Raw genomic sequence first — 12,093 nt, forward strand, 5'->3', positions numbered from 1 at the left:
AATCTACAGTATATTAAAGCATAAAATATATCATATGTCTTAAACTAAAATTTTGTCTAAGACCAGAAACCTAATTTTGCAGACTAAAAAGAAAATAATTCATCAATGTCTTGGTCACCTAAAAACTATGATGATGGTGTTGGCCACTTAAAAATAAATTATAACTGAAAACAGCCATTTTTGGTCAATGCTAGAATGTATTGATCAAAAAACCAAGAAGAACACTGTTTTGTTCTTGAAAAGCAATCTTCACACTGTGAGTATCAGGAACTTAACAGATGTTGGAAATTTTTAAAGAGTCAAAGCCACTCATGCAATGGTTTGGTTCTGAGAGGCTAAGTAAGTTGTAAATTATCCAGAACACTGACTAAATAAAGTTACAAGGAGCAGTTTACTTTATGTTTTATTGGGCTTATTAAATAAAAGAAAAGACTCATTTAAAAACATGAAAAACTGGACCTGAAAGGAGAAACAAATACTTTGGAAAAATAAATCAAATGTTTTTTTGGTATTAAAGAGTACATTAAAAAACATACAGTAGAACCTCTGGTCACAAATGTTTCCAAAAACGTACAAATCGGATTAAGATCAAAAAGTTTGCCAAAATGTTGCATCTGTTCACGACCGCATGTTCTGGTGGTGAATAAAAACACTGGCAGCCAGTTTCCCTATGCGTGTTCGTACGCGCCAATGATTTCCCATTCTCCGTTTCCCATTTTCTTTTGTTTGTGTATACAGGGCCTAACAAAGCAGCTGATGTTGCAAAAGGAGTTATAATGTTAACCAAGCAGAGGCCTCAAGTGCTGGAAGAGGTGGAAAAACTGTTGCTAGTGTGGTTGAACGAGAAGCAACTTGCAGGGGATAGCGTAAGGGAGGCGACTATATACGAGAAAGCCAGGAAGATTCATGGCGATTTGCTGAAAAAAAATCCTTCTTTGAGTGGTGAAGGTGAGGAATTTAAAGCCAGTAGAGGATGGTGTGAAAAGTTTTGCAAGAGAAGTGGCATTTAATTTTTTTCCCTGTGCTTAAAAAAAAGTGTTTACAGCAAGCGGTTCGTAAGGGTCAAGCACGAACTCTTACAATGTGAGTTTTCTCTGTTGTTCAAGGTTTTCTCAGTGTTATTCAAAGTTTTTACATTTAGTTTACTATTACACTGTGCATTCTATGGTATAATTATTTTTGTGTTTAAAAATATATATATTTACATACAGTTTGCACAGTCTGGAACGGATTAATTGTATTTACATACAATTTTATGGGGAAATTACATTCGGGTCGCGACCAAATCGGGTCGTGTCCAGGGTTTTGGAACGAATTACGGTCGTGACCAGAGGTACCACTGTACCTCATGATGTAAACTTTCTGTTCAACAAGTTTTATATATGAATATTTGTAAAAAAAAAAAAAAAAAAACAGGAATTAGACTTACATTCCTATGTTAACAGTATTATCTTACAAAATAAAAACTTAAAAAAATCAACCAGGATCCACTGTGATACATAATTTGGGATTGTTGTGTTCAGCATGCTGTAGAAGGTGTTTTGGATCATAGTCTAACGTTAGAGTGATTTTTCGCCAACAGGCTCATCCTCAATATCATCATATTCAGGAGACAATGGGTACTCCATGCCAGCATAAGAATCTGTGAATGAGAGATGCACAAGTACGCTCAAAAAGTTTTGAATCTGACAAGGTGTAAAGGTGTAAAGTCAGAAAAAAAGAGTGCTAATATTTAGATTCATTAATTTTATCTAAGAGATTTAAAAATTAAACTATTTTCTGTACTTGCTCTGTTAAATTTAACGTCATAAGGTCACACATTCCTGTTGGCAGAACAGGGTGCTAGGCCATTACTAACAATTTAGAACTGCCAAAATAGCTCTAATATATGTGTTTAGGATTTAGGATAAATAGTACAGTACCTGGAGAAATGTGTATCCAAACAATCAACATATTATTCACTAATAGAGACATAAATATACACCCACACATGGGAAGATGTGCCCACACATATGAAACATTAAAATTTCAACTGGAGGTCTCTTTATACTTTTGTACTTGAGGGGAAAAATAGTAAACATAGTAACAATAATAAATAACATTTTACATACTGAATTTAGAAGGAAAAATATAAATGCGTCAATTATACAGTAGCATAAAATGACCTTATTATTGGTTTCACAAACCATAAAATAAAATCAAAAGGCAATTCTTAGTGTTGTTACACAAAGCATTGTATTGTTTTAAACTGAACCTCTCTGAATCTGATCTCTGCACCTTCTCCTCTCTTCACAAATCTCCTTCCCTCTTTCTCATAATACTAATCCAGATGATGTCCCCCTCTCTTCTTGTAGACAGCTTCCAGGAACATTGAAGTGTTCATGAATAACTCTTTTTTATCAACCTGGTCTTATTTCTTCTTTTTTCAAAATTGCTATGCAATTTGATTATTTCTCATTACCTATTTTACTATTCTCTCTGGGTTAGACTACTGCAGCCCTTTGCTGTTGCATTTCCAAGCAACACCTATTCTGCCTCTGCTGCTCATTTGCTGCCTTTTCTCTCTTTTTAAACACCCATATCTTCATACCTCATGACTGTTTAAATGTTCAAACAACTGAATTTTAGTCTATATATCTAACAGCATTTTGCATGTCTGTCAATGCCATTTACTGTTTTTTATTGCTGAGGTTCTAGTTTGACATATAGTACAGCTACAACCGTCAGTGAAAATTATTCTGAATAGCTGGCACTGTGCTTCTAAACAGTCAAATGTGCAGATGTACTGTATCATGTCTATTGTAAATGTTTTGGATAATAAATGAATAAATGAACAAAAGAAAAAAATAAACAAACAGTAGTTTCTTCAATGTATTGTAACTCAAAACAAGATGGCAGCCTGAAATACATGCATACCTATATTGGAGTTTTCCAAGGGTTCCTCAACATCATCATAGCTGTTAGGCAGCTCATCAAGGGGGATTTTTTCTGTAGTGGAAAAAAAAAAGAACTGAGAACAAGTCTACTTAATCTTGCAAGGGAAAGACCACCTTAAGGATATCTTAGGGAAGGGCTATGGTCCACAGAAAACATCCAGGATCTGCAAGTTGTAGAGTTCGCGCAGATGTGGGATGGTGTGCCCTGTTTGTTTGCTTGGTGCTACAAAGTGGCAATATCAGGGAGAAAGAAGAAGCTGGACAGAAGCAAAATCTACATACGGACATCAATCCTGGTTTGCTTAACTTAATGTGCTGCTCTTTTTTATTGTTTTCTTCCTGTGATCATCTCTCCTTTAGTTTATTTTAACAAATGCATGATTTTTTTGTACCTTTTTGTCTCTTATGCACTGTCCTGTGTGCAAATAACTTTCCCCCATTACACCATTATTATAATACATCTTAATACGATGCATATACTTTAAAAAAACTGGTGTATTAAATATAAAAAAGGCTATGATTTTGTTTCCAAATAATTTTTCTGAATAAGTGATGATGACTACATATACTGTAAATACCAACATTAAGGCTGCCTTTTAATTACAAATTATGTTCATCTTTTGGCATACAGCTTCTGAAAAACAGGTTACTTTCTATTAGGGTATACAGTTGGATGAATGCCAGTTTAACTATAGCAAATAATTCAATGGTAAACAGAATGCATTTTATTGAAACAAAAACTTTTCCCAAATTAAATATTACAAACTTGAATCTTATTATCTTTCAGGTTGTGCTTCAATATATTGCATTGTCTTATGAGTTAAACTGAACCTTTCCTCCTGTAAGGTACCTGACAGGTCTTCAGTTTTTTCAACTGCTGTATCATCATAATAACCAGGAATCTCATCATCCAAAGAGGCAACTTTCATACCTGAAAAAGCCATACAATAAAATAAGAGTCTAATTACAGTTATATGAGGATGATGATGTACAGACTACCAGATGCCAGTGTTTACCTAGAACATGGTCTTGGTCACCCTCTTCAATGCCCTCATAGTCATATGGAAGCTCATCCGATAGAAAGCTCCCTGTGGAAAGAAATAAAGCCATCTTTCACTAGTTTAACAGATTTTCTCAGTCACTAAATATGACAAGTCATCCATTATCTATCAATTTACTACACCTGATAGACTTATTATTTGGTGATGTAGAACTGAAGTCCATCCCAGCAGTACTGGGTGAAAGTCAGGAATCATTGGATGCAAGTTCACTGCAGCTGAAATGACTGAGTGTAGGACTGTGTTTCAGTGTCCTGTACAAATTCAGTCCATCAAGCTTATTTGTTAAGCTAATGGCTAAGATGTCCCAAGATTTTATTCAGGTACTTTTTAAAGTTTGTCAAGGTTTCTGATTCAAAAACATTGCTTGGAAGTTTGTTCTGTATTCCCACAACTACAAAGTCCTGCTTCTGTCTTAAACATCCTTCCCCTTAATTTCCACTGGTGTCCTCAAGTACGTGATTCACCATTAAGTTGAAACAATTCTGCTGGATCTACTATATCAATGCTTTTGAAAATTTTGAAAACTGGGACGAGGTCCCCACGCAGTTTCCTCTGTTTGAGACTAAACAAGTTTAATTCTCTGAATCTGTCAGAATACGACACGTCCTTAAGCCCTGGGATGCATTTGGTTGTTCTCTTCTGCACAGCTTCAAATTCTGCTATGTTTTAGGCCAAATACCAACTGCATATTATCGTCATTAACCACACATACATTTCAAGTGCATTTCATTGTAAGCATATTATTGTATCTGAACTCCAAGACATGTTAATGTGAATAAAAAGTTAAATAGTTCCAAAGATTATATGTACTCCTACAGCAGTTTCTTCAATGATTGCACTGAAATGTATTTTTCCATCTTTAACATAATGTTCAATATTTTGCCATTTTTAAGACAAGAGACGTGTAACTTCAACTACCATTATTTATGTGAGTGCCCAGACAGCAGCCATTGAAGAAGCACATGATCAGCCAACTAGTATAGTTGAAAAGATAGTATAGTGTTTTTTCAGGTCAGAAATACCCCATCCTTCCTGAACAGCTAACACATTTACCATGTTACCTTAGAAGGCATATAGCATAGCTAGCTATCAGAACTGTTTTGTCCTAGAGAAGCTTTTCGCACCTGCCAAAAGTAATCGTCTTCACTTGCTTCCATCTTACCTTTCCTGGGTGCATTATAAGTTCTCTGTCTAGCCAATTTGTACTCAATTTCCTCATAGACTGCATTATGGATGGGAAGAAGTTCATCCATGGCCATTCCTGGAAGAAAAAATAAAGACATGCTCACAGATCCCTAGTACTGAATTTAGTAAACCACCCTTGCATTGAGCTTAGTGTTCCAGAATTACACTATTATTTGTAAATAATACAGAGATATTCTCTGTACTACCAGGGCATCATATCAATGATAATTGCATTGTCACAATTACTTATTCTGTATTTGTCTGAATGTACTGTAATTGTGACAGACAAACAGTATATAATAGATGTGTCTTTAAGAGTTACAACTACTATGTCAGGTTTCAAAATATGTTGTGTACAGTTCCCATGAACAAAAACAGTCTCCTGGGTGTGGCCAGGTGACACAACACATATGGTTGGCATGTAATGTCACATAAGCATGCTATCAATGGCTATTTTGATTGACTATAAAAGATAGCCAATACAATGGTAAGATCATTGTCTAATCTGATTATTTAAAAAACAAAAAAAAAAGTTAGAATTTTTGTGTTTTATGTGTCATTTTTATTTTTCTTCTCCTATGTATTTGTTTTACTATTCTAGTCCATTATACATTTGATCATGATGTAAGACAGACTGATATTGTTCATGTCTGGCTATGGGCAGAACACAGGTCCTGGCTTAATGACCAGGACCAGACACTGTTAATGCCAGCTAAAAAGTCTCAGTTTGCCTAGTAGGGCCCCTCTGAAGTACGCAGACTTCTGTTGCTTATTTGATAAGATGAATGTTACCACACCATGTAATATCCAGGGATAAGTAATATTGATAGACAGAAATTTGCACCTGTGGTCATGCAGGACGAAGGGCTTATTTGCACCCAAGAAGCCAATGGCTAGACCTATGTTCCTTCCTTTATAATCTCTTGTAAGTCCATAACTCATTTGCTTCCTCCATCATGCTCAATGCTCAATCTGGCCATAACTTCTTCTGCATAGTAGAGACCATGGTACTTATAGGGAGTGGCCATAACAAAGGTTAAAGCAATCCCTTCTACTCCAAAAGGGTAACCATGATTGGAGTAAAGAAACGGAATACTGTCTGCAACAGGAGTTGGACCAGGGGTGCCATTAGTCCAAACCTTGCTAAGATAGTAAGTGCCCAAGCAGAGGAAGACCTCCACTTTACTAATGAAGAGGGCTGACTGATCTCCAGCTGACCCAACGGGCATGACCTTGCTAGCAACTGAGGACACTGTGTGTGTAAAACCCTTAAAGAGATACTGCAGTACAACTCACAACTAGAAGGTGCGGCCAAAGGTAAATAAGGAGACAAGCTCCTGAACAAAGAAATAAAACACACTGATGATTCTTTAACATATCTGGAGAAAGCCAACCAGGAAAGTAACAAAGCATCACTTACACCAAATCATAAGCACGCCACTTTGATTTCAAAAACTGTTAATTGCAACTTAATAGATAGGACAAAGCCAACTAATGTAGTATGGTATTGGTGTCTCTGTGACAGAAAGATAACCTTGTGAGGGATAAGTTTTAGCAACCGTGATATACGTTTCTTACTAAATTCAGTCAGAAAGCGCAGCACAGTATATCACACACAGACACACACACATGCACACACACACACAGAGAAATAGAGAATTTTCTGTGTGTGTAGAGTGGAAAGCCAGCACAGAGACTAGCAGTGAGTAAATGCCATTTGCAGGCAAAAGAAGCTTCAACATTTGTCCATACTGAACAAATAAATTGAAAGATCAGAATTCATACGTTATGTGTCTTTTATCTATAGGAGAGGAAAAGTTAATCTAGACTTTGTTAATGTTATGTTTTATATTATATTTATCTACAGCAGCATGGTGGGTAGCGCTGCTGCCTCACAGTAAGGAGACCTGGGTTCGCTTCCCAGGTCCTCCCTGTGTGGAGTTTGCATGTTCTCTCCATGTCTGTGTGGGTTTCCTCCGGGCGCTCCGGTTTCCTCCCACAGTCCAAAGACATGCAGGTTAGGTGCATTGGCGATCCTAAATTGTCCCTAGTGTGTGCTTGGTGTGTGGGTGTGCGTGTGTCCTGTGGTGAGTTGGCACCCTGCCCGGGATTTGTTTCCTGCCTTGTGCCCTGTGTTGGCTGGGATTGGCTCCAGCAGACCCCTGTGACCCTGTAGTTAGGATATAGCGGGTTGGATAATGGATGGATGGATTTTGGATGGATGGATGGATATTTATCTATGTTCATATGTATTATATATATACAGTACTATATATTTATATTTGCATATATCCATCCATCCATTCATCCATTGTCTCCCGCTTATCCGAGGTCGGGTTGCGGGGGCAGCAGCTTGAGCAGAGATGCCCAGACTTCCCTCTCCCCGGCCACTTCTTCTAGCTCTTCCAGGAGAATCCCAAGGCGTTCCCAGGCCAGTCGAGAGACATAGTCCCTCCAGCGTGTCCTGGGTCTTCCCCGGGGCCTCCTCCCGGTTGGACGTGCCCGGAACACCTCACCAGGGAGGCGTCCAGGAGGCATCCTGATCAGATGCCCGAGCCACCTCATCTGACTCCTCTCGATGCGGAGGAGCAGCGGCTCTACTCTGAGCCCCTCCCGGATGACTGAGCTTCTCACCCTATCTTTAAGGGAAAGCCCAGACACCCTGCGGAGGAAACTCATTTCAGCTGCTTGTATTCGCGATCTTGTTCTTTCGGTCACTACCCATAGCTCATGACCATAGGTGAGGGTAGGAACATAGATCGACTGGTAAATTGAGAGCTTCGCCTTGCGGCTCAGCTCCTTTTTCACCACGACAGACTGCGGATGCCGCACCGATCCGCCTGTCGATCTCACGCTCCATTCTTCCCTCACTCGTGAACAAGACCCCGAGATACTTGAACTCCTCCACTTGGGGCAGGATCTCGCTCCCAACCCTGAGAGGGCACTCCACCCTTTTCCGGCTGAGGACCATGGTCTCGGATTTGGAGGTGCTGATTCTCATCCCAGCCGCTTCACACTCGGCTGCGAACCGATCCAGAGAGAGCTGAAGATCACGGCCTGATGAAGCAAACAGGACAACATCATCTGCAAAAAGCAGTGACCCAATCCTGAGCCCACCAAACTGGACCCCCTCAACACCCTGGCTGCGCCTAGAAATTCTGTCCATAAAAGATATGAACAGAATCGGTGACAAAGGGCAGCCCTGGCGGAGTCCAACTCTCACTGGAAACGGGTTCGACTTACTGCTGGCAATGCGGACCAAGCTCTGGCACCGATCGTACAGGGACTGAACAGCCCTTATCAGGGGGGCCGGTACCCCATACTCTCGGAGTACCCCCCACAGGATTACCCCAAGGAACACGGTCGAATGCCTTTTCTAAGTCCACAAAACACATGTAAAAGACAAAGCAGCCAGCAGTTCTCCAGCTAGCTTTTTTCCAATTACATCTGTGTGTGTTCATCATGCACTGTTTGATTTAATAAAACACTTAATAGAAAAATGTGACAGACTGAAAATGATCTGTTTTAGGCTTCATATCATTTGGATGATATCCTTGGAAAGGAAAAAAATCTACGATATAAAAGCCTTACATTGCACAGACTAACAAGCCATAAAATTAAATAAGGTCTGAGATTGGCAATGATTGGTTTCTAATTAAGCAATTGGGTTGAATGAAGACCTGTAGCCACTGCGGCTCACCAGGACCAACATTGCCTACCCCTGTTTTACATCTTATTGCTAATAAGGAGCAATTAAAACACTGAATGCAGCTGTTTAAGATTGAAATAAGCAATTAAGGTTGGAGAACCTTAACAAGCGAGACCACTAAAATGAAGCATTAAAATGTCACTTAAGCAATATGTGCTTCATCAGCAATAATTGAGTTCTCGTTAAGGAACTGGGTTGGAACAAAAACCTGCACATACTGTGGCACTCCAGGACCGACGTTGCCTACCCCTGATCTAGACTTTTAATGATTTATGAGCCTTGTTCATAAATTATACATATCTCTTTATATTTTTGCCTTCCTAGCCAGGAAATTAAACAGGGATCTCTAACTCAACCTAGAGTCAACCTACACTTAACTTGGTGTCTTGTTGATTGTTTTAATTCAGTGGTCTCAAATTCCAGTCATGAAGGGCCACAGCGGCAGCAGGTTTTCATTCTAACCCTTTTCTTAATTAGTGACCTGTTTTTGCTGCTATTGAACTTCTTTTGAATTAATTTAAATTGACTTGCTCTTGAAAATTAAGGCCCCCTTAATTGTTTCTTTTTCCTTAATTAGCTGCCATACAATAATGAGACACTAGAAGAAGCCAAAACATGAGTAGGAAACTGTGTCCATCATGCAATATCTGAAAATAAAGAAAGATGAAGGTCTTAGGAATGTTGATCTGCTCAGGTCCCCAAAACATTTGAACAGTGCTCTTAGAAAAGAGGAAATTAACAATTTGGAAAATGTCTGCTATTGCGCAAAGAGAGCAGCAAAAAGTCATGGAATTAAAGAACGGGTTTAATTAACAGCAAGAATCAGAGCTTAATTAAGTAGCTGCTTGGAGTGAAATTGGTTGGAGTTTGAGGCCCTAACTTAGTTGGTCTTCTGTTGGTTCACTCATTTCACATTTCATTCCTGTTTGGGTGCTCAGAGGAACAAATCTTAACAAACAAGTCAATTAGAATGAAAGGAATAGGAGTTAGATAGCAGCAAAAACTGGTCACCAATTAAGAAAAACGTTAGAATGAAAACCTGTAGCCATTGTGGCCCTCCAGGACTGGAGTTTGAGACCACTGCTTTAAATAATTACCAACATTGCTGACAGTAAAACTATTAATTAATTAACAGTGTGATAATACACCTCTTCCTACAATTACTACTGTTCTTTTATTTCCACCCAATACTGCAAACTGACTGCACAAAGTCAAGGATTAAAGCAAGACCTTACAGCTCACATAGAACTGCCTTTGGAAATATTAGAGCAGGTTTTCAGGTATCACTATTTCATTCATTATGGTCTGTACCTTTTTGCCTAGATACATTTTTATGCCACCAGAATACTCTTATTTGTTTGTTTTAATTTGGCTGGTGGCCATATAGGCTTTTGTTCCAGCCATTTCATTAATATGCTATCAATTAATATTTTTAATTGAACATCAAAATAAATTAAAATTTTCTCTCAACTCTCAACTCAATTCTAAGAAATTATTAACAGCACAGCTTTCCTGTTTCATTTAAGCTTTCAATGATTATTGAAAATTTTTACTTTTGTTAAATGGCAGTAATCAGGCACAAATGAAAAATTAGGCAAGTGTTAATCAGCTATCCTGGTTTATTTATAAAAATCATCCTGTGTTCATCATATAAATATCTGAACTAAAAAAAATTTACAACGATTAAAGTTGAAGGTTTAAGTACATTACCTTTTTTCAGCATTCTATTTCTTTGCAGTTGTCCAACCAGTAGAACTAATAATAGAAAGAGAAGTGCGCCAAGTACAATACAGACAATCACTAGAATGGACTGCTCTTTGGAAGTCTTCACAATGGGGACTTCTGCCCAAAAGAGACAAATGAAAAGAGTTGAGCCAAATTACTGTATACTATGCAAACAGACATGACAGTATCTAGATAATAAAGTCAAGAACAACAATAAATTCACAGATGTTTAGCTGACCTTTTGATATTTGGGCCTTGAAATCAGATTCAAAACCTAAAAAAAAAAAGTTTGAGATATTTCAGCAGTTACTGGCAATATATTCCACAATCTAGCAATATTCTAGCAATGTGGATCCATGATTGTTATCCTTTATGTGTGGAGTCTGCCCTTTCTTTCACATGAAACTCTCATGGTGATTCTAGTTTAAATTGACAGTCAAAAGAACACTATCTACATTTCTATTTCTTTGTCTTACTGCATTGTGGGAAAAAACTTTTGACCAGGGAAAAAGATAAACAGGTAAATTGATCTATCTCTCCTCACTGTTTGCATAATTACAATGCTCTCCACTAAAATCCTCCTGTGCAAAAAATCTGTGTATTTTATAGATTTAGATTTTTGTGCTGATTCCATTTCTGAAATTGGAATTTTTCTGACACAATTTCTACGGGATGCTGGATTGAGAGAAAAAATTTCATTTTGAATGTTGAATTTTTTTTTTCGAGAACATCAGAGCGGTCTCTGATGAACATGGGGAGAGGTTCCAGGGCATCACTGAAATGGAGAGACATTATAGTGAAAAGTGGAGTATGTCCACAGTATGTTAGCAGAATTCTGTTGGGCATTACACTGTGAAAAATGTTCAGAAGATTATAAGAGGAAAAAAACTATTAAGTGAAACGTTTTGTAAGTAATAATACAATTTAAAGCAAATATACATATAATTTATAATTTTTAAAACTGAGTAATAAATATTAAAACATATTTTTTTTTTCTACAGAATATAAACCTTTATCTGTCAAAAAGTGGATTTGATAAAGTAATTCTTTTGTCAAATTTGGATTCAGCATCCTCTAATCAATAAATAACACCTAATTTTCTTTTTTTTTTCTTTTGCAGACTAGTGTTGCATCGTTCTAAAGTGGATTCAGAAAGGATTCAGATCCCTTTATTTTTTCCTATATTCATATGTTGCAGCTTTGTACTAAAAATTGATTAAATTATGTTTTCCACACATCAAGTAACACTTAATACCCTGGATTATTATTTAAAAACTGGATTATTACTTTTTTTTACTAATTTATTAAAAATAAAAAACTGAAATTTCACAGTAACAAGTTTATTTGTACAGGTGTCTGCTGACAATAATAGAGAAACTTCCACCTGAGGGCAATTAAATTGGTTCATTGGATTGGGTGGGATTAGTAAAGGCACACACCTGTCAATAGAAGGTCCCACAGCTGACAATGCGTATCA

General features: G+C 37.6%; 1 protein-coding gene across 1 annotated transcript in view; it reads right to left on the reverse strand.

Annotated features, from left to right (window-relative positions):
• Nucleotides 1-1,559: 1,559 nt before the first annotated feature.
• LOC114654910 (deleted in malignant brain tumors 1 protein-like) overlaps nucleotides 1,560-12,093 on the reverse strand; it is a 167,938-nt gene continuing 157,404 nt past the window's right edge. Inside the window, exons 41-47 of the mRNA XM_051934685.1 lie at nucleotides 10,855-10,890; nucleotides 10,602-10,733; nucleotides 5,160-5,258; nucleotides 3,953-4,024; nucleotides 3,787-3,867; nucleotides 2,917-2,988; nucleotides 1,560-1,642 (exon numbers count right to left, since the gene is read on the reverse strand). Of these exons, the coding sequence (XP_051790645.1) occupies nucleotides 1,560-1,642; nucleotides 2,917-2,988; nucleotides 3,787-3,867; nucleotides 3,953-4,024; nucleotides 5,160-5,258; nucleotides 10,602-10,733; nucleotides 10,855-10,890 (575 nt within the window). The remainder of the gene's footprint in view (nucleotides 1,643-2,916; nucleotides 2,989-3,786; nucleotides 3,868-3,952; nucleotides 4,025-5,159; nucleotides 5,259-10,601; nucleotides 10,734-10,854; nucleotides 10,891-12,093) is intronic.

Source organism: Erpetoichthys calabaricus, chromosome 1 (genome assembly GCF_900747795.2).
Source record: "Erpetoichthys calabaricus chromosome 1, fErpCal1.3, whole genome shotgun sequence".
In the NCBI taxonomy this organism is placed as follows: Eukaryota; Metazoa; Chordata; class Cladistia; order Polypteriformes; family Polypteridae; genus Erpetoichthys; species Erpetoichthys calabaricus.